The sequence below is a fragment of the Typha latifolia genome, chromosome 11, assembly GCF_019914945.1.
Source record: "Typha latifolia isolate L0001 chromosome 11, TyphaL0001v2, whole genome shotgun sequence".
Classification (NCBI taxonomy): domain Eukaryota; kingdom Viridiplantae; phylum Streptophyta; class Magnoliopsida; order Poales; family Typhaceae; genus Typha; species Typha latifolia.
The window spans coordinates 5,841,553-5,864,741 of NC_133096.1; the positions used below are offsets into that span (position 1 = coordinate 5,841,553).

Genomic DNA, 23,189 nt, shown 5'->3' on the forward strand with positions numbered 1-23,189 from the left:
TCTTTGGTTCGATTTTTAATGTCTGCTGATGAAAATAGGTAAAAAGAAAGCGTGAATGCTCACCTCATCTATTTTTACATATAAAATTTGAAAGCTTGTCCTTTTTGCCCAAGATAGCTGGATGCCCTTGCAAATTAATTTTTAGTCTATAGTATAGCATTATTTGTTGATTGTAACTTTCCAAGTAGTCAATAACCTTTTGGTCCTAATTCATAACCATATGAACAGAGAGTAAGCCATTTGCTGAAACAAAGGAACTATAGTAGATTCTTCTCATATAGTTATTATCAGAATCAGATCAAATATTGGCCTAGTATGTTTAGTCATTGGTTATTGGTTCAGTCCACCTAATTAGATTACTGATTTAAAAAAAAAATATTAAAATAGTATATAGGTAGTCCTAAATAGTTCTTAAAATATATCGATAAAATTAGCATGATTTCTACCAAACTGAAATCCTCTTTGGGTGAGCACACTAGCTCTCAGTTGACCATGGAAAGAACTAGGGGGTGGCAATCGGATTGTGTTAAAAAGATTCATTTTGACACGAATATAACTCAATTTTTAAATAAAGTTTATTTAGTAGACATGAACATAATCCATTTATTAAATGGATAATAAATAAACAATTTTCTCAGTATGTCAGGAGCCGAGAATATCTTTATAAGGATGTTAAGTAGGGCTGACCATAGTAATACCATCCTAATCACCTCAGCAAGTCACTTACCAATTACCAACCCAAACAATTAGCTTGTGTTGTATAGACTCCAACAACTGTAGTGAAAAGCTTTCAACTTAATTCCATTAAGAGGAACGCATAAGTATTCCCAAGTTGAAGCAGCCTCCATTACCTGATGCACTTCTCTAGAAATCAATAAATTTCTTCTCATCTATGATCGATGCAGAAAAGATCACAGACGATTTTTCCAAATTCATTTCGAGGCCTGACACTTTCTTAAAATTCTTTAGCACCCGCTTCAACTTCACAATCTCTATGGGATCATATAATAAAATGAGAGAGAGAGAGAGAAAGTCATCACTTAGGAACCTCACCATTGCCCACACACATTCACTTCTTCAGCTGTGATTGATCTCTGCACTAAGCTTAAGAAAGTTGTGAAAATTTTAGCTTTTGGCAGAGTAAAAGTGGCCGAAGAGGTACCCAAATCTTGCCATATCAAAGCTAGATATCGTTGATCTAAGCTTTGTAATCTGCACTGTGATTCAAATGTTAGAGATGTTTGTACTTTCCTTCTCATATAGCTTCATTAAGACCATATGTAAGCCATCCAAATTGGGACGCAAGTCCCCAACATCTTTCTTTATCATTGAAAAAAGAAAACAGTAAAAAGTCAAGAATAAATTGAACTTTTAGAAGCACTGATGAGTAACAATCTTGTACCAATCGCCTGACTTGCATTGAGCTTCAAGAGAGGATTTGAGCTTTAGATGGAGAAAGCTCAGATGTAATCAGAAGAAAGAATGATATTCTAATTTCCAGGCTGCATTAGAACTTAAGTCTTATATTACTGTAATCAGGGGCAAGAAAAGTCATATATTGCAAAAGAGCATCCTTTAACGTAAGATAAAAACTCGGTCAACCAAAATAAGAAACTTTAAGCAATTAAACCTGAAGTATTCCTGATCCCAAAGGTTTCATGTACAGAGTGCAGCACCATATCTTGCTTCTATATCCACTCAGCCTTCATGATCTGCAGCTATTTATGCCAAATTAAACGGCAAGATAATGACAATGAAATTCTTGAAATTGGAACTATGTATCTTCATGCTGAAACAATTTCACTTCACCAATATTAGATTAAAAAGGAAAAGATGGAAAAGTGCTATAATTATAAATATATAAATTCTTTCTTGACAAAAAGGCCGTAGCCCTGAATATGTAAATTCTTAACGAACAATAGAGCAGCTACAAGATTCGCAGGTTGATGGTAAAAAAAGAACGAATCTATAACTTAACAATAAGCAATATAGCAACTACAAGATTCATGGGTCCTCAGGGTAAAGACTGTTGAAGGTTTCTTCCCCAAGATGATGCCAGTAGTATACTAGAACAGCCATTTACATAATGACCTCACCTACGAAATACGCGCACAATACTGCTGAGACTTGGATGCTGGCAATCTTCAGGCCCCAAATTTCCCAGAAAAGAAACTAAAAAGTAAAAATTAATATACCTTCCAGCCCACAACTATGACACAAAAGATTGTGCGTAAAGGTCGGTATTGTACATCATGAAATGCATTGGCTGATTCTTTCCTCTAGATGCCTGCAGTGAGAGGTGTAGCAACTATATAAAAGATGGCAATAACCAACCATGCTTCCTTGCATGGTCAACATACCCTCCAAACTTCTCCTCTGCGTTGGGAATATCAAGAGTCAAATCATCGAGCCCATCCCTAACTCGAGAGAAACCTTTTGCCATCTGAGTGATGGTTATTAACCCTTCACCAAAGCATTCCTGCAGTAAGGCCAATATACCATCATTCTGCTTTTCCATTGCCATAACCAAAGCTTTCTTTACTACTTCATGGTTGAAGAAGGGCATTCCCAGGTCACGAATGCACTGGCAGGCTTCAGCTAAATCACCTCCAATAGCAAACTCTTCTAGAAGCTTTGTAATCTTGTCCTTTGCATCCTCTACTGCCCAGCCAGTGCCACCACCCCAGCACCTCAGAATTCTCTCACCTGAATGTCGAGCAGAAACAAGCACACGAGCCATGCGAACAGTTTCAATACCACTTGAATTGGGTCGGAGCTTTTCGTTGATATCATCTAAATTCAGTGGAACCAAGACATCATCAGTCACTGCCCTAGCTAGAAAAAGAGCAAGTTCATTTGAGGCATCCAAGATATCCAAAGAGGTGTCATCTGCCGAATCCAAAAGCATTACAAATCCACTCATGATGTCATCACTAGAAAATAACTCCATACTAAGTGCAGACAAAAGAACAGAAGCCATCTCCTTTTCCCTATTCTTCCTGTCCATGGCAAGAGTTATCAATTTCTTGAGGAAAACAGGGTTGTACTCTGGAGCAGCAAGCTCTTCAAGGCTTCTGATGAGTTCAGGTATGTCATCTGATAGAAAGTACTCATGGATTATGTTCACAGATTCCTCCTTAAAATGGCGTATCTTATCAACATGCTCATTCTTATATTCTTCAACTGCAACTGCAGAGTTCCTGGATAAAGGGTCGAGCCATCCTTCAGAAGTTGCTCTTGTCACTATCACGTCAAAAAGTCCCTTGGCAGAAGGAACATCAAGAGTTAGGTCATCAAGACTATCAGCAAGTCGAGAAAAACCCTTCATCATTTGATTAGAACTAATTAAACATTCTTCTGCTGCTACTTTCAAGAGATTTAGGATATATGGTTCCGATGCCGGGATCTCCATGATGAGGATCAAAGCCCGTTTCACAACCTCATGGTGGAAGAACGGAAGACCCAGCTCCCTTATACATCTGCAGGCCTCTGCAATGTCTCCACTATCAATATATTCTCTCAGTAAATCAGAAATCTTCATTTTCACCTCATCAACTGTCACATGTGTACTACCACCCCATCGTCGTTCAACTACCTCAGCATGGTGAGGAGCTGATAGATAACTCTTTTCAACAGTTTTCAAAACTTGATATCCTTTTGAGGACTCCGGAAGCAACTCTCTAGTTCTAGTGACAAAAATAGGAGGCAGGATCTCATCAACAACTGCACGAGCAATGAAGAGAGCCAGGACATCAACCGCATCTAGTATATCTACTGCCAAATCATCTGCAGACTCAAGAAGCATCATAAACCCTTCGTTAATCTTAGATGAGCTTAGTAAATCTGCATACAGGGAAGATAGAAGAACTGATGCCATTTCTTTCTCTTTGTCATGACGATCCATGGCCATGGAGATGAGTTTCTTGACAAAGTAGTGATGGTACTGCTCAGATCCCAGATCCCTAAGATCAGAGACCGCCAATGCCACATCTCCTGTGTTGAAGTACTCCTCAACGATTTTAGTTATATCTTTTCTGTAGTCATCCAACGAACAAGAAGCTAGAACACCCAAAACATGAGGAATCTGCAAACAGGGGATAATGACATAAAAATGTTTACCAGACAAAAGGACAAACTGAATACTTCATCCACTTCAGGGTTGGCATTAGATTGTTGCTTAAGCTCGTATAATGCCTCATTTGCATATGTACAACAAAGATATTATGCCATACCTCATTGTTCCAGTGATCTGAGTCATTCTTGTCATAGCTTGGACAGGAACCATTACCAAGAAGATCACCCACTGTGATTTTCCCACCAGCACTATCTATCAGCATAATTTTGTACAAGGAGGAAAAAGTTCAGTATACTTGAAAAATTATCTAGAAGATCTACTGTAGCTTTTCCACCAACACTATCTATTAACATAACTTTGTACAATGAGGAAAAATTTCAGTATACTTAAAAAATTACTACAGCCTGACACAATGAGTTATTGATACATGTTGAGTAAATCATGTCAAGAGTTCACACACAAATCATATTTAGATGGGCACACATACATTAATAGAGAAAGAAAATAGAGGACAACCACAATTTTTTCATTCTTATTCTTGGATCTAGCTCAAAGTTTGAAAGTTCGCCCACTAAATTATTGCTTATTTTGTAGACCTAATTATAATTATTGTCAGTATGTCATCATACTGACCAACTCTAACTTTTTGTTTGCAATAATCAAGTAACAGTTTAAGTAAATTGTTGCAATTATATTTGACATTTGCACAGAATACACTCAAATAGTGACTTGAAGAAAAATAAAACTTCTGCATCAATCTAGATTTTGTTGGTCCGCTTCAACTTTATCCAGGAGTATTTTCTCTGTTTCACCAGTGCTCAACAACAGCTGTCCAGTTGAATATCTCATGAATATTGAAAAGAAAGAAAGAAGCTCAGGAGATCATGATGACACTGAATGAAAAATTGAAAATTAAAGTTAGACAATGATACGCCATTGGTACTCCACAATTTTCTCTAGAAAATACAACGCAGATAGAATTTAGATGAGATCAGCTTATTCACATGTATGTCTATAGAAGATTCATTAGCAATTAAAATCTATGCTTATGTTGCAATGATGGCCACTGAAAGAGCATTTTGTTTAAAAAACTAGAAATGAATAGTCACCTACCAGACATTGTTAGCCATTCATTTGCCAATCTCATAAAACTAACTTGGCTGTATAGCATCACAAAATATAACCTGTACAACCAACTATACAAGATTAAGTACATAAGCTACCAGAAGATCTATAGGCTACAAGCACTAATTGTCTAATTCCTACTAAATTAACTAGTACAATAGTTTACCAAAAAACATGACAATCGATGTGATGAATAAGGGGAAACTGTTATTGAAAATAAAATGAGAAATCCACCACAAATGATTAGTCATTAGAAAGGAACTCGTAGATCTAAGATCTTCTCAAGTTACTGATTCCGTGGTGAATCGTAAGAATAGTTTTAAAAGAACTAGACAATAAAGTACTTTGATACCTAATAGAACTATTATCATTTTTCTTACGACCCTGGATCTACTTTAATAATTCTGTATCGAAAGAGAACCCCTCAACTATCTATAGATCCACTATATATTACAGCTTTTACTCTGCAAATAGACAAAAATTACTTCAAGAATACTTTGCAACATAGAAATTACTATCTTTCCTAAACTACTTAATTTTTCAAGCAAAACCATATAAGTTAAAACCTAGATAGTACAAACCTCTGAAGTTGCACAAAAATTACTTAAACCATACTCTGAAATTAAAAAGTTTCAACTTTCCTCAACTACAAATATTAGTAGACCAAATTGGCTACTCTAGTCTCTAGGGTCTCTGCATACTCTAATCAGATCCATAAAACCTTTTCATGAACCTCGCTCTTCCAGCCTACCAAATTATATCTCTTTATCTCCCAGCCCTCAAAAATACCAATTCAGAACGGTGAAAATTTCATGACAAACAACGAAAGCAAGTAAATTACAACAAATCTAAAAAGAAAAAAAGAAATTAATTAACCTCACCCTTGCTCACTCGCACCGATCCGGGCATGCGCCTCACTGCGATCCCACCCGTCGGCGCCCTTCCTCCGGTAGCAACCCGCAGCTGGAGATCCGAAAGCGGAATATCTTCCTCCGGAGACACCATTGCCTGCATCAATCCGATCAGACGCCAATTCCTACAGTAAAAGCCAAAAAGTAACCCCGTATTTCGTACATCTCGTGTTATTTACCTCGACGAATCGAAGCCGGAGGAAGGTGGAAAAGGGGGGGGAAACCGACAGAGATCTCCCTAGACTTCTTATCGCTTCTCTCTCTCTAGAGCCGCCCTTTCGATCTTTGCTATGTCCTCGAACGAGGTGGGCATTTAAAACTGGATTATATGGAGTTGGAGGAGGAGGGGAATCGGTTCGGGTACACGTCACGAGGGGCGTGGACGTGCGTGTCGTATCTCCACACGTGGCGGTCGATTAGCCGCCGCCGCTGAGGTTTCTTGGGTTGGGGGGAATTCACCGCGGTTGTCCAGTTGGGCTTGAATGCTACGTATGGCGGCAGAAATGGAAGTTTAGTTCGCGATTTCTAACACATCCACCTCCTCCCCCTCCCCCTCCTATAAAATGGTAAACATATATATATATATATATATATATATATATATATATATACATGGAGTTATGCGTAACAAACACTTCGTTATCATCCCTCTCGTTGTCCAAAGATAATATCACTTTATTAGATATTTGTAGAGCGTTTGTCGGAAGATATTTCTTTATTTTCGTGACCTAAGATATTAATTGTTTATTTATTTCCTTTTTTCCTTACTAGACTAACACCCCGCTGTCTTCTCGTGCATTTAAATCTATCAAAAACATCACGCCTTCTACTTTTATTATTATTTACGCGATTGAACCTGTAATTTCACACTCCCATTGGCAGAAATTACCCAATACACTCACAATCTGGACTTACCATCTCTAGTTAAGGATAGGACTCTCTACTCTTCATTCATTAGAAAGCTTGTTCCCCAAGTTAGTGATTACAGTATTTATTACTCTCGATCCTCAATTTACTCTCTAACTAATAGAAACTGTATTATTTGGACTCAACCGACAATACGTGATAAACTCGTGCTGACTTAAGACTCCTAACTACCCACGGTCGGACTCCACTCTCCCTCTAACTGTCAGCACGTGATGAACATGTGCTGAATTAAGGACCTAGCTATGACTGAGCTAAATGATACAGGATCTGGATGTAAAAATCCAGTCTCTCTTCCACTGAAAAGAGATGAATTCCACATTTCTTTCTTCTCCACTGGTTTGACAGTAGTCATGACAATAGCCTGTCGTCGAGATTCTTGCCCTCAAGGATCTACTAAAGGAAATTGAGCAACCAAGCCATGATAATCTTCCCATGTTGCCTCCTCTGGTCCGAAGTTACGACATTGCAGTAAGATTTGAGATATCACATGATTTCCTAGCTTGATTATCTTACGAGCAAGGAATTTTTCAGGGTGAAGTAAGGACTCTCCATCAGCATCAACCAACGGTACAGATGAGCTTGCAATGGTTAGTGGTCCCAAGTAGCATTTAAGTTAGGATAAATGGAAGATGGGGTGGATCTTGGACTCTGGTAGTAAACGAAGGCGATAAGTAACAAGCCCAGTGAAACACCCACCACTAGATACACATGCTCCTCAAGTGGGGAGTATCCACGTGGTGCTCGCATGACCCAATGGTCAACATTTTCACAAGGTATTAAAACCATAATTAGCTTTATTAAAATATAAGTTCAATAACCAACGCAAAACACAGGCCACAACAAGCCTCCAGAAATACATGTCCATACAACCTAAAATATTAAGCTCACGCAAGAGCGACCATTCATCTAAACAAGTAAACATAAACGAGCCTAAAATATTAGGCTCACGTAGAGCAATTCCATATCCATCCACAAAACATACAAGCAACGAGGTGGGAATTAGATATCTAGTGATAACATCGCTCGTACATGCATGGCAACACTACACAAAACCAGTAGTATGTGGCCATCAGACTAAGGACCTCAGTCGTAAGTCCATAACCGTATATTTATATCATCGCATGTAGTGGAATAAGGAGCACGCAGCTCAAATCATCGCACGTAGTGAAATAAGGTGCATGTAGCTCAAAAGATGCCTTAATCCTACGTCATCGGGTGCTGCTAGAACTAATATCCCAACCTCACATACAATAGTTCATGTCATCATGTCATCATTAATCTAATCTAATAATTATCACATGTCATCATTAATCTAATTATTATCACATGTCATCATTAATCTAATCATTATTGCATGTCTCTAAGATGAATGAATCATATTGGTAGAATATAATGATAACATACTTTAAAAATAATAAGAGTGAAAAAAGTACTACGAATGACAATTATAACAGAATTAACATAACACTCATTAATAACAAGCTAAGATTCACATCATCCATAAACTATAAAAGATTCACTTGATTGGATATTATAACTGAATTGTAAAGAGCACTCCTCAAACATCGATCCCCTCCTGTGTCTCAAAATCCTCTCTAGATGGTAATAGATCTACCAAGTAGTAACACTAAAACATAAGCTATTTATCTACCTTCCTTAAATAATATATTTTGGCTATAAGTTGTCATAACTTATTTGGTAGTTCCAAATAAAATTATCCTCTTTAACTTATAGACTTATATATATATATTTAGACAAATCTTAAATCATTTGTGATTCTTCTTTAACCATTATATAAATTATTTCATTGGTCATTCAAAATTATAATATCTGAATTTAATTAATTAAAATAATTATGATACAAATCGGATCACATCAAAGGGAGATTAGGCTCAATGGATTGAGCCTAATTATCTTATCTGGTTATTTGATTTAGTTAGAGTCTTAGTAGGTTAGGATTTTATTTAATTAACTAAATCCAACTCTGCCTATATTCATAAAATATTCTACACATATCCAAATAATATCAAACCAATTGGATAAGGTCGCCAACCAGATCTACAACTTTGATATTCATGACTTCTCACGATTTGGAATCTATCTATGATAAAACGAAAGCTTAATCCGAGAGGTAATTGGAGAAGATAAAGAATATTGGTTTAGTTGGTTTGTTAGGGTTTCATATTGTTTTAGGACTTGTTGGCTAGCCTCTATAAATATGTGGATGGCAGCCAGCTTTATTATGCTATTGAATTATTGATTTCTTGCCTCATATCTTCTCTCTAGACGTCTCCCTCCTCCCTCTTCACCATTCTTTCTCCCTCGACTGTCGAGCCCCCTCTTTTTTGGGATCTCGACCACTTCGTTCCCTTCGTCTACTTCCCTTAATCACTTTCACAATCCATCCTCATCTCCATATCCATCCATAACCCTAACATCCACTCCACCCGTCATCACAACCATCACCCATATTATTCCGTATTTTCGTCCCTTCTACAGTTCTAATCTATGAAGGATGTAAATATGAAAGTTGTAAATTAGGAAGTTACAGATCCAATCCAATTAGTTTCGTAATTTTCTTACTACCAAAGAATATCTGACTAGTATTTTCCCACAGTTGTGCGGACTGCCTCCTACAATAAATTCAGATTTTAAAGAATTGTTCCGTAACTGATCTTTTGGTTCCAGATCCTATCAATTTGGTATCAGAGCTTATCATTTGGTATCAGAGCTTATCATTTAATATCAGAGCTTATCATTTAGTATTAGAGTCTAATAATTTGGTATCATAGCCTATCATTTGGTATCAGAGCCTATCAATTGGTATTAGAGCAGACGAACCTCATACCTCTATTAATGGTTGAAACAAGGAAGATAACATCAACAAGGAGACCTATAGAGAGCACACCGACAACGGAGGACTCAATGCACGATGATCCTAACCGAGAGGCCGATTCCTTTGGAGCGACCACGGCAGGACTAAAATCAACCAACGTCAATGGGTTCGAATATGAATAAACTAAAAGGCATGTTCCAAACATTGTTGCATAGAGTTGACAACATACAAAAGGATCACAATGAATTCAAGGAATATGTCGTGAATCGATTGGGTTCGTCATTTCCTCGACGACGAACGGAGTTTCAAGAAGGACCAGCGGTGGGACCTCATCGAATCGATATCCCACAAGTTCAGGTGTGTCATATGAGTGTCAATGATCCCCTCTTACCTATGCCTACACATCATCCTCCACCTCCATTACAAAACCCAAGATCGGCGGTGGTGGAACTCGAGAGGCGTGCGGCACCGGTGCGCTTCGTCGATGAGGAGGATTGGCACTATGAGGATAAGGTTGATCCCCATGGAGTTGGTAATGGACATGCTCGAGGATTTAGAGAAGGTGATCAACATGTACAAAGGTTTAAACCTGAACCAAGGATCTCTCGCGAACTTGACAACACTATTCGGGGGAGAATCGCACGCTTGGACTTTCCAAAATTCCAAGGTGGTGATCCAACGAATTGAGTGTTTTAAGTTGAACAATATTTTGATTATCAAGGTACAGCGGAAGATGCAAAAGTCCAGATGGCAAGCTTCCACCTCCAAGGAACGACATTGCATTGGTATAGATCGATTATTCGTGGTGGTGGATTTATCGGATGAGCTAATTTTTGTAGGAAGATTACACACAGATTTAGGACAGTGACATATGAAGATTTTTCTGCCATATTAAGCAAGATAGTTCAAAGGAACTACCGTATTGGAGTACCAAGCTGAGTTTGAAAGAGTTAGTAGTCATTGTAAGCCATCGTGGCCCGAACGTACATTGATGAGTACATTTATTTTAGGGCTGCGAGAGGAGATACAAGCGGATGTTCGTGCCCTATGTCCTACTACTCTTGAGGAGGCCTTTAAGAAGGCCGTGAGGATGGAACAAAAGCATAGGGCTCTAAAGATGGTAGCGAAAACCAATTGGGGCAACTGAGATGGGTGGTTTGCACCTAGAACGCCGGCTAGAATTTCTGCGGTTTCAACAACAGTGGCTGTGACTACTAGACCTCGACTATTTTTGAGACCTTCTTCAGATGTTAGAGGAGGCACAGGACCCCCTGTTCGAACTCTCACACCTGCCCAGGTGGAGGAGCGAAGAGCAAATGGTATTTTCTTTTGATATGATGAACGTTTCACCCCCAGTCATCGGTGTACTAAACCGATCATGAGTGTCATGCTTATCGATGGTCTTAAGGAGGATGATGAGGTTGTTGATGATGAGGAGTATCCAAAGAAGGTCCATGAGGAGGCCGTTTTGGAGGGCGTTGAGGAAGATACCTAAGCTGAAATATCTGTCACGACCCGAAATAGAAATCATGACTGGCCATGCATCTCAATATGCTTGAGATACACGAAGCCTTAATAATACTTTCTACGAGTACGATGATAATTAAATAAATAAAATGAATATCTTCTTTATTAAAATTTAAAACTAATTGCAATAAAGATAAAATAATGTTATTATTTTTGAGTCTCTAACGAAATAAATAAATCTTCTAATTTAAAGCATAAAATTCAAAAGAGCAGAAAAGTAAATAGGTGAATCCTAAGTGGAGGTAGATTATAGGTACATCTCACTCAGTCGCCCGGCTGACTATTGACTGAAATAGATAAATAAATACAAAAAAAAGAATCCATGAGCCAACAACTATAGCTCAGTGAGTGCAATCCACTCGAAAACCAAATAAATTTTAAATTATATTAATACTGAATAAATTTAAACTAAAAACAATAATATCCATAACAATAACAGTAAGCATGCTCTTTAAATAATAATAATGATAATAATAGAGAGAATCACAACTTGTAACCTTGCACGGTTTTAACATATTAACATCTTTTCAATATTTATATTGTCATATGTCTCAATTGGTCTAAACCATGTGGATCCACATAACCTAGAAGTCACCTCGAGATGACGCTCGAGACTTTTCTTCATAGTTGATTCGGTTAGGGTCATTAGATGGTATAACTATATGATCAACACATTCTGTATTTTCCACTAACCGTTGAGAGAAGTTAGAGTCACATGAGTGGAATCCACTCGAAAACCAAATAATGCTGAATAAAATTAAACTAAAAGCAATAATATCCATAACAATATGCAATAGACATGCTCTTTAAATAATAATAATGATAATAATAGAGAGAATCATAACTTGTAACCTTGCACAGTTTCAACATATTAACATCTTTTCAATATTTATATTGTCAAATATCTCAATGTGTCTAAACCCTATGGATCCACATCACCTAGAAGTCACCTCGAGATGACGCTCGAAACTTTTCTTCATAGCTGATCCGGTTAGGGTCATTAGATGGTATCACTATCAACACATTGTCTTTTCCACTAACTGTTGAGAGAAGTTAGAGTCACCTAGGAATTTCTCATTTATCATAAGACTATTCCCTAACCTCGTCAGAGTCACCTAAGAAAGTCACCGGAGTGATCTGACTTAGGACTTTCCTCTAGACTTCTAGATAGACTTGGCTCACCACGAAAAATCGCAAGCGATTTATACCGGGACTGTTCTCAAAGTCGTACCAATGCTAGTCTCATTTTTCTTCTCACAAATTTCAATATTTGCACAAAGTATAGTGATGCACTGAGTATAATGATTAAATGCACATAGAAAAATATAATAATTAAATTTGCACGTATGGATGAAAATAATAATTTCGCACATAGAAAATTTACATGGTCCGACAAAGGTATGAAATATAATAAAATAAATATGTGAGTGAACCCACTCACCTAAGTCTAGGCAAGACAGCTGAATCTCAAATCCTTAGCTCACGTGCTAAAAACACCACCTTTAATAATAAATAATAATAATACTTTTAATTAAAAAAATATATAAAAAATTCCTACAATTTAACTCAAAAAAAATTAATAATTTGGGCCAAAATAAGCCCAAATCAGTTGGGTTGAGCTACAATTGGCCCGCAGCCCAATCAACCCACACTTAAATGGATTGGGCCCAAGGCCCAATCCAATTAACTACTGGAACCGGGTCGGGTTCCTTGGATTCAGATCCAACCCGACCCGAATCCAACAACTTAAATGGATTGGGCCTAAGGCCCAATCCAATTAACTAATGAAACCGGGTTGGGTTCCTTGGATTTGGATCCAACCCAACCCGAATCCAATCACTTGATGGGAGAAGGCCAGAGAGTTTGTCTTCTCCAAGCCAGAGAGAGAGAGAGAGAGAGAGAAAAGAGAAAGGAAAAGAGAGAAAGGAAAAGAGAGAGAGGAAAAGAGAGAGGAAGACACCGGCGACCACCGCGGCAACGGTTCGCCGGCCGCACCCTTAGCTCCCCAACACCCACACGGTGCCGCTGTCCTCGTGAGGTGGAAGAGAACTCGCGAACGGCGATCGATCCCATGGCTGACGGCGACCGGAGCCACGAGGGCTCCAATGGTGAATGCCCACGGCACGAGGCCAACGACAAGATGCTTCTAGATGGAGCGGCAGCGACCCGAAGCCGCCAATCGACCTAATTTGCCGGCAAAGCCGAAGAACCCCCAAATTTAGGTATTTTCGTTTTACCTTAATAAACTGAAATTAATTTTGAGGGGTGGGAGAGGGCTTACCAAGGAGTCACGTGGTGGTCTCCATTGGCTCCAGCGGTGCTCCGACAGGCCAATTCCACGGCGTGACTCCGTCGGTGAGGAAGAAGAAGGTGAAAGAGGGGAGAAAGAAGAGAGAGAAGAGACTGAGGTGGTTAAGCAGAGAGAGAGAGAGAGGATTAGGGTTTTTAATTTATAGATTAAAGATCCCGAATCTGAATTGGATTCGGCGAGATCTTCCGCTGGCTTCGTCGCGTGCCGGAGAGGGAGAAGGGAGGGGCTGCACGTGCAGAGCATGTGCACCCTCCTCTCTCAACCCCTAATAATTTTTTTTTGGTTCTTACAACTATTCTCAACAAAAAAAAATTCATCCTCGAAATTAAAATTAGCGTAATGAAAGGATAAAGTAATACCGTAATAATCGCTATGAAGATTGAGGAAATGGCTCCAGATGCTTTTCCCTCATCTCATCTTCACGCTCCCAAGTTGCTTTTTTCGGCTTGTGGTTTTGCCATAAAATCTTCACGAAGGAAATTACCCTATTGCGAAGAGTTCTTTGCTGAGTCTCTAGAATTTCCATAGGTTGCTCTTCATAAGATAGATTTTCTCAGATTTCCAAAGGCTTGAAATTGATCACATGGTCTGCACTAGGCACATACTTTCTCAACATAGATACATGGAAGACCTTATGTACTTTAGATAACCTAGGTGGCAATGCTATTTGGTATGCTACCTCTCCAATGCGCTCTAACACCTCAAAAGGTCCAATAAAGCGAGGACTCAACTTGCCTTTCTTGCCAAACCTGATCAATCCTTTCCAAGGTGACACCTTTAGGAAAACCATGTCGCCCACTTGAAACTCAAGGTTTCTTCTCTGGTTATCAGCATAGCTCTTTTGATAGCTTTGAGCTGCAAGAAGCTTTTCCTTGATTTTGATGATTTTTTGTGTAGTATCTTGTACTATATTTGGTCCCAATAACTGTCTTTCACCAACCTCAAACCAACAAAGTGGAGATCTGCATTTTCTACCATACAACGCATCGTAAGGTGCTAACCCTAAACTCAAATGATAGCTATTATTGTATGAGAACTCCATGAGTGGAAGATGATCATCCCAATTTCCTTTCCATTCCAAAGAACATGCTCACAACATATCCTCAAGGGTTTGAATAGTCCTCTCGGATTGTCCATCAGTTTGCGGGTGATAGCTGAACTGAATCTCAATCATGTCCCCATAACTAAATGAAGACTCCGCCAGAATTTAGAAACAAAACGAGGATCTCGATCAGACACGATAAACAAAGGTGTGCCATGGAGTCGAATAATCTCCCTAATATAAAGTTGTGCAAGTCGATCTAGGGAGTAAGTCATACGAATGGCCAAAAAGTTAGCAGACTTAGTTAGCGTGTCCATGACAAAGTCCATAGTCACATCCTCCCACTTCCATTCCGATAAAGGCAAAGGCTGTAACATCCCTGTAGATTTTTGGTGCTCAACTTTGATTTGCTGAGAAGTGAGATATCTAGCCACAAAGTTAGCTATGTCCTTCTTCATGCCATTCCACCAGAAGTTTTCTCGTAAATCTCTATACATGTTTGAGCTACCTGGGTGGATACTGAATCCTAAACTGTGAGCCTCTAACATAATTTCATTCTTTAACTCTTCACTGGCTGGGATGCAGACTCGATTCCGGTACTTGACTAGTCCTTCCTCTTATCTCGAATATCTAGGAGCTTCTCCTTTTTCTAATCCTTCTAAGATCTTCTTGAGGTTGGCATCCTCTAATTGAGCAGCCTGGATGTGATCTAAAAGTGTAGGTTGGACCACTAGCCGGCTGCAAATAGCTACTCTCTCTGGATTTGATGTTACTTCAATCTTCAAGCGTCTGAATTCTTCAATAATACACTACTGACAAGTAAGTACTGATAAGTGCCCCTCTGATGATTTCCTGCTCAAATCATCGGCTATCACATTTGTCTTCCTAGGATGGTAATTGATACTAACATCATAATCCTTGATTAATTCTAGCCACTTGCGCTGTCTCAAATTAAGCTCTTTTTGAGTGAAGATATACTTGAGGCTCTTGTGATTAGTGAAAATTTCACGAGATTCTCCATAAAGGTAGTGACACCAAATCTTTAGTGCAAAAACCACTGCAGCCAACTCAAGGTCATGAGTAGGATATTTCTTCTCATGAATCTTAAGTTGTCTAGATGCATAAGCTATCATCTTTCCATGCTGCATCAAAACACAACCAAGACCCTATCAGGATGCATCACTGTAAATTACAAAGTTGCCGCCCTCTGTCGGAAGTGAAAGAATAGGAGCTGAAATCAATCTCTGCTTGAGCTCTTGGAAGTTATTTTCATAATCATCTGACCACTCAAATCTCACCCCTTTTTTTTAGTGAGGTGAGTAAGTGGCAAGGCAATCCGTGAAAATCCCTCCACAAACCTTCTATAGTAGCTTGCCAATCCAAGGAAACTACGTACTTCAAATACTAAAGTAGGCCTCGACCATTTGCTAACAGCCTCGATCTTCTTTTAATCCACCTTGACTCCATCCTTGCTGATTATATGTCCTAAGAAAGCCACCTCATCCAACCAAAACTCACACTTCTTAAACTTTGTATAAAGCTTTTCCTCACGAAGAGTTTGAAGTATTATCCTTAGATGTTCCTCATGCTTTTCCCTGCTCTTGGGATAGATCAATATATCGTCAATGAATATCACAACAAACTGGTCCAAGAAGGTTTTGAAGACCCAGTTCATTAAGTCCATAAAAACTGCAGGTGCATTTGTAAGGCCGAAAGACATCACTAAGAACTCATAATGGCCATAGCGAGTCCTAAATGCTATCTTTGCAATATCTTCATTCTTGATCTTTAATTGGTGATAACCAAACCTCAAATCAATTTTTGAGAAGACCTGAGAGCCTTGCAGTTGATCAAAAAGATCATCGATCCAGGATAGTGGATACTTGTTCTTCACAGTGACTTTATTTAACTCTCGATAATCAATGCAAAGACGCATCGATCCATCTTTCTTCTTTACAAATAAAACTGGTGCTCCCCAAGGTGATACACTCGGACGAATAAAACTCAAATTTAGCAACTCTTGAAGTTCAACTCTCTAAGTTCTGTAGGTGCCATCCTGTAGGGTGCCTTTGATATTGGTTCAGTGCTAGGGAGCAAATCTATGGTGAAATCTATCTCTATATCAGGTGGAAGACCAGGTAGATCTTCAGGAAAAATATCTGGAAATTCATTTACCACTTGAAGTTTATGAATCTCCTGCTCTGCACGCTCCACGGCCACTACCGATGCCAAAAAGCCTGGGCATCCTTTCTTCATTAATCGATTTGCTTGAAGCGCTGAGATAATATTCGTCGTAGGAATCTTTCGCTCACCCTAGAAAAAAAATTCTGGCTTCTCCAAGATATAAAATTTAACCATTTTCATTCTACAATCTACTATAGCATGATGTGCAGATAGCCAATCCATACCCAGTATAACATCAAAATCATGCATGTCTAAACAAATAAGATCTATTGGAAGTTTCTGATCGTCTATCTCTACTAAACAAGATCTACAAATAAGATTTAAAAGTATGGTCCTCCCTATGGATGTAGTCACTACTAAATATGATTTCATGATCTCAGGTGCAATAGGTAATAAGGAAAGAAAATCAGGTGAACCAAAAGAGTGTGAGGCTCCAGAGTCTATAAGGACCTTAGCTGGTATGGGAAAAATAGATAATGTACCTTGCACCATGGATAGTGAGTGCTCAGCCTCTTCATGCGTCAAAGTATAAATTCTTCCTTTATTCTCTGGTCTCGCTCCTAGATTTCTGCTACTTGCTGGAGGCCTATTGTTCGCTGTGCCAGATTGGGACGGTCGATGCTGTTGATCATACTGAGAAGTTGGATGCCATCCCCCACGTGGTGCTCTGCAGTCTCTTGCCAAGTAGTCGGGTCTTCCACAGTTGTAGCAGCTTCGTGGTATTCCATTGCACCCAACAATAGACGAATGAGAGCATCCACACCTCGCACAACTTTTAAGCTAACTCTATTTGGGACCTCCCCCAGAAGGGTTTGGTCCACTCCCGACCCTCATGGGTTGTCCAGACGACTGACCACCTCCTCTGATTTGCTCCTAGTACCTAGTACCTCCTCGGCTTCTTCTATGGATGCTATTATTCTCATTCTTGGCGAAGCTCCCCAATGTTTCTCTCAGTGAGGAGTGACTTAGACACCATTTCTGGAAGTGTCTGACACTAGAATAGTGATATCTTATTTCTGATGGCTGGCTGCAACTTACCCTCAAAGAAGCTAACTTTCTCTTCCTCGCTCGCTGCTATATGTGGAACAAATCGCAACAGCTCGGTGAACCTCGCCTCAAAGTCCACCATAGACATGCCTCCTTGTCTCAGCTCAAAGAACTCATCATGTTTCTTTTTCTTTAGGGCCTGAGGATAGTACTTCTCGAAGAAAATCCTCTTAAAGTTTCCCCAGGTTAGCTCCTTCTCTCGTCCAATGTACTGGCGCTCAATCATCTGCCACCAATGCTCTGCCCGATCCTCAAACATATAGGTCGTCAGGGCAACCGTTTGATCCTCTGAACAATCCAATACTCGCAATATCTTCTCGATTCGCAGCAGCCATGCCTCTGCTTCAATCGGATCAGTAGTCCCTCTAAAGGCAGGTGGAGATGCCTTCAAAAAAAATTTAAACACTGTACCCCTATCTAGACTAAGGGGCCTTGACTCTGATGTAGCCGGAGTCTGCGATGACTGCCCTCTAATAGCCTAAATAAGGGTCTGAAGCACTGATACCACTGTATGAGTAGCAGGAACTGGGCAGGGGTAGGAGTCTGGATAGGAGTAGGAGCTTGGGTAGGAGTAGTTTTCGATCCCGAACCAGGAATAGCAGTTGGTGCAAGAGCTGGCGCTTGAGCAGGAGCCAGCTCTTGCTCCCTATTCTTGTCAGGAGATAAACTCTGGGCCGAAGCTTCTCGTCGACGACAGTGTGTATATATATTGCCCCTTCAAGATTTATAAATAAGATAAGAATAATCTTACTGAATATAATAAAAATTTCATAACGAACCTGAGCTTATGCCACCGGACCTCCACACAACTCTAAGGGTGATTTAGGATGAAAAAATTTTAGGCTCTGATATTAACATTGTCACGACTCGAAATAGGAATCATGACCGGCCATGCATCTTAATATGCCTAAGATACACGAAGTCTTAATAATACTTTATACGAGTATGATGGCAATTAAATAAATAAAATAAATATCTGTTTTATTAAAATTTAAAACTAATTGCAATAAAGATAAAATAATGTTATTGCTTTTGAGTCTCTAACGAAATAAATAAATCTTCCAATCTAAAGCATAAAATTCAAAAAAGAAAAAAAATAAATAGGTGAATCCTAAGTGGAGGTGGAGTCTGGGTACATCTCGCTTAGTCGCCCTGCTGACTATTACCTGAGATAGATAAATAAATACAAAAAAAAAGAATCCATGAGCCAACAACTATAGCTCAGTGAGTGCAATCCACTCGAAAACCAAATAAATTTTAAATTATATTAATATTGAATAAAATTAATTTGAATGAAATATAAACAAGGAAACAAAGATGTGAGGCTTGATGGTGTTCGGACTTCGCCGATTCCTACGATGCAGCCTATGGTGGGCCTGCTTGGTGCATATGATTTGGCCTATCTTCTTCAGTTAGGACCAGCAAGAGATGAGCCTCAAACGAGTTTAGGTACTATAATTAAATTGTCCAATTTATTAGATAACTTTTCTGGACTGTTTGAGGAGCCGTAGGACTTACCACCAAGGAGAGCGGCGGACCATCGTATAAAGATTGTACCCGAGGCTGCATCAACGAACGTGAGGCCATATCGGTATCCATATGTGCAAAAAGAAGTTATCTCAAGGATGGTAGCCGAGATGTTGGAGAAATGCCTCATACAACTAAGTCGTAGCTCATACTCATCCCCATGCTATTGGTGCGAGAAAAGGATGGGACATGGCATTTTTGTGTCGACTATCGGGCACTAAATGCTATTATTGTCAAGGACCGGTATCCCATTCTGGTTATCGAGGAGTTGCTGGATGAGCTTGCAGGGGCGGCTATATTTAGTAAGCTTGACTTGAGGGCCGAGTATCATCAAATTAGAGTTCACCCGGCGGATGTGCACAAAATTATATTTCAGACTCCGGACGGGCCTTTTGGTCTCACCAATGCTCCAACTACCTTTCAAGGCCTCATGGATGATATATTTCGGCCTCTCTTGCGAAGATATGTCTTGATATTTTTTTATGACATTTTAGTGTATAGCAGGACTGAATTAGAGCATTAGCGGCATTTGGAGGATGTGCTGAATTTGTTGAAGCAAAACTAATTAAAGATCAAGAAGTCTAAGTGCCTATGGAGAGTACCACAAGTGGAGTATTTAGGCCACATCATTTTAGCGGATGGTGTAGCAGCGGATCCTCAAAAGGTTGAATGTATGACCGCTTGGCATATTCCTACTACTACCACCGGATTGAGAGGATTTTTTGGGCTGACCGGTTATTATCGTCGATTCACCGCTGAATATGGCAAGATCGCTGCTCCTCTCACTTCTTTGTTGAAGAATGACTCTTTTAGATGGACGGATGAAGCCATTTTAGCCTTTGAAAAATTGAAAACAGCAATGATGACGGCACCCGTTTTAGCTCTACCGGACTTCACCAAAGGGTTCATTGTGGAATGTGATGCGTCAAGTGTTAGCATAGGAGCTGTACTAATGCAAGAAGGATGTCCCATTGCCTATCTTAGTAAGGCTTTATCTCAAAAATCTCAGCAATTATCAACTTATGAGAGAGAGATGTTGGCAATTCTGAATGCGGTGACAAAGTGGATGCCTTATTTGATTGGTAGGCGATTCATTATCCGAACCGATCAAATGAGCCTTCCATACTTTATGGGACAGCGCATACACACTCCGGCATAGCAAAGATGGGTCACAAAATTGTTAGGGTATGATTATGAAATTCAATACAAGAAGGATACACAAAATAGAGCGACGGATGCACTATCGCGCCAACCTAATACCCCCGAGCTTGCAGCCTATTCATCTCCTACCTTTCCCTTCCTTGACGAGCTGAGGTATGCATGTACATCTGATCCAGATATTTTGAGATTGTTGTAGGAAGTGATGGATGATCTAGAGCGTCATCCAGAGTTGGAGAATCGAGGCGGTTTGCTGCTAAACCGCGGATGCATTCAGGTGTTGGAGTGTATTGGTCCAGTTGCATATCGTTTGGAGCTGCCGGAGGTGTCGAGAGTGCATCTTTTCTTCTATGTTTCATTGCTGAGGGAGTGCATTGGAGATCATGAAATCATTGGATCAGTTCTACTAGAGTCATTAGAGGAGATAGAAATTATAGAGCTAGTTTGTGTACTTGCTAGGCGCCGACGATGACATGATACCATATTAGAGATGGAGATTTTAGTTGAGTGGCTTAGCAAGCCATTCGATGAGGCGACTTGGGAGTTGGAGATTGATATCTTGGAGCGTTTCTCCGACTTTTCACCTTGAGAGCAAGGTGGGGGAAGTGTGGTGGATTGATACAAATCGGGATCACATCAAAGGGAGATTAGGCTCAATGGATTGAGTCTAATTATCTTATCTGGTTATTTGGTTTAGTTAGAGTCTTAGTAGGTTAGGATTTTATTTAATTAGCTAAATCCAGCTCTGCGTAGTTTCGAAAAAATATTCGTAAAATATTTTACACATATCCAAATAATATCAAATTGGCTAAGGTCGCCAACCTCCAGATCTACAACTTTGATATTCATGACTTCTCACGATTCGGAATCTATCTGTGACAAAACGAAAGCTTAATCTAAGAGGTAATTAGAGAAGATAAGGAATACTAGTTTAGTTGGTTTGTTAGGGTTTCATATTATTTTAGGACTTGTTGGCTAGTCTCTATAAATATGTGGATAGCAGCCAACTTCATTATGGAATTGGATTATTGATTTCTTGCCTCCTAGCTTCTCTCGAGACGTCTCCCTCCTCCCTCTTCACCATCCTTCCACCTCTACCGTTGGCAAGGTTTCTCCTAACTTCTAATCTCCCTCGACTGTCGAGCCCCCCTCTTCTTTGGGATCTCGATCACTTTGTTCCTTTCGTCTACTTCCCTTAATCACTTCCACAGTCCGCCCTCATCTCCATACCCATCCATAATCCTAATATCCACTCCACCCGTCATCACCACCATCACCCATGTTGCGCGGACTGCTTCTTACAATAAATTCAGATCTTAAGGAATTATTTCGTAGCCGATCTTTTAGTTCCAGATCCTATCAATTTGGTATTAGAGCTTATCATTTGGTATCACAACTTATCATTTGGTACCAGAGGCTAACAATTTAGTATCAGAGACTATCATTTGGTATCAGAGCCTATCAAATTGTTAGCTAATTTAGTGGCGGAAGAAAATATTATTATATTTATGAGTTATCATATTATTTCAAATTTATTAGTATCTAATTCCTCAATTTCTAAAATAAATAATCAGGTTTAAACTAGGTTTTACATCTATGTTATTAAATATTATTTTCCTAATAATTAATCTTTGATAGATAAATTATTTGTCTAATAAGTAATATTTATGAATATACATTCTTTCTACTAATTATTTTGTCTAACGATTGTTTGGGTATGGTGGTGATCCAAGAAGGCAAAAAAATGTGGGTGGAGTGGGCCACATGTCCACTCCATCTTCATCTTCCTCATGAAGATAAGGATGAAAAAAAACGGAGGGATAGAATCGAGTCTCCCGAAAGACTCTTCCCCCTCCCCCCTTGACGGTGTACAGTTAGTCAGAATTGACGAGGTTGAACTGGTGAAGCTCGTCGCCCCTTTAGTGTCGCCAGCTGGAGGGTGTGGCAACGCTGTCACCGCCCTCAAAGCCAGCAGCCACGGCCACCTCCATTTCAGCAACCCGCCAAGGAAGAGGCTCAAAAGGCCTCTTAGAAAAGTCCTGACAAAGAGGTGTCGAGTCAACTATTTCCACGGAAGGTGGTAATATGATATCTTGAGCGGTTACATATGCGTTAGGCCAAGGGTCTCGGTCGAAAATGCCTCGGGCGACCAAATTTGGTTTCGGTAGCCGCCAGCGGAAGGTCGCATAGCGCAACCTTCCTCGGGGCCTCAGTAACCCATCAAAGGGTACCATATCGATGAGGCAATGGTCGAAGGTCACCGGCCGGAGAATTTCTTCAACTGAGCTGAAAATGGGATTTCATCTATTTAAAGCTAATTAGCAAAATTTATAAAATTAAAATACCATGACTATAAAGACTAACCAGTAGATTGGGCGGAATGTTTTCCTTGCTCGGCGAGGCTCGAATAGTTAGCAAGGGTAGTGGCAAAGACAAGGAAATAAAGAGAAGAATGTGAGATAGAAGAAGAAGGAAAGGAGAAGAGAGGAAGGGGTTTTGAAGAGAGGAGAGGACCCCTT

General features: G+C 39.6%; 1 protein-coding gene across 4 annotated transcripts; it reads right to left on the bottom strand.

The window, feature by feature from the left end:
• Positions 1-1,819: 1,819 nt before the first annotated feature.
• On the bottom strand, positions 1,820-23,189 carry LOC140797411 (MA3 DOMAIN-CONTAINING TRANSLATION REGULATORY FACTOR 1-like). 4 transcript variants are annotated; one of them, XM_073150817.1, is made up of 4 exons: positions 23,035-23,189; positions 6,082-6,208; positions 4,233-4,327; positions 1,820-4,084 (listed from the first exon to the last, which is right to left on the bottom strand). In XM_073150817.1, the coding sequence occupies exons 2-4, from the start codon at positions 6,203-6,205 to the stop codon at positions 2,309-2,311; spliced, it is 1,995 nt and encodes a 664-aa protein (XP_073006918.1). In that variant the 5' UTR covers positions 6,206-6,208; positions 23,035-23,189; the 3' UTR covers positions 1,820-2,308. The 4 variants fall into 4 exon arrangements, with proteins under 4 accessions (XP_073006918.1, XP_073006917.1, XP_073006919.1 ...); XM_073150816.1 differs by lacking the exon at positions 23,035-23,189 and adding an exon at positions 6,291-6,665; XM_073150818.1 differs by lacking the exon at positions 23,035-23,189 and adding an exon at positions 5,189-5,259 and having other exon boundaries at positions 6,082-6,201.

Bases quoted from the DNA above. Each gene is read 5' to 3' on its own strand.
- LOC140797411 (XM_073150817.1), bottom strand. From the start codon at position 6,205: ATGGTGTCTCCGGAGGAAGATATTCCGCTTTCGGATCTCCAGCTGCGG. The intron at 4,328-6,081 runs GTGAGGTTAATT...TTATGCTGATAG, and splicing joins ATCGGTGCGAGTGAGCAAGG to ATAGTGCTGGTGGGAAAATC. The intron at 4,085-4,232 runs GTATGGCATAAT...CCCTGTTTGCAG, and splicing joins CAGATCACTGGAACAATGAG to ATTCCTCATGTTTTGGGTGT.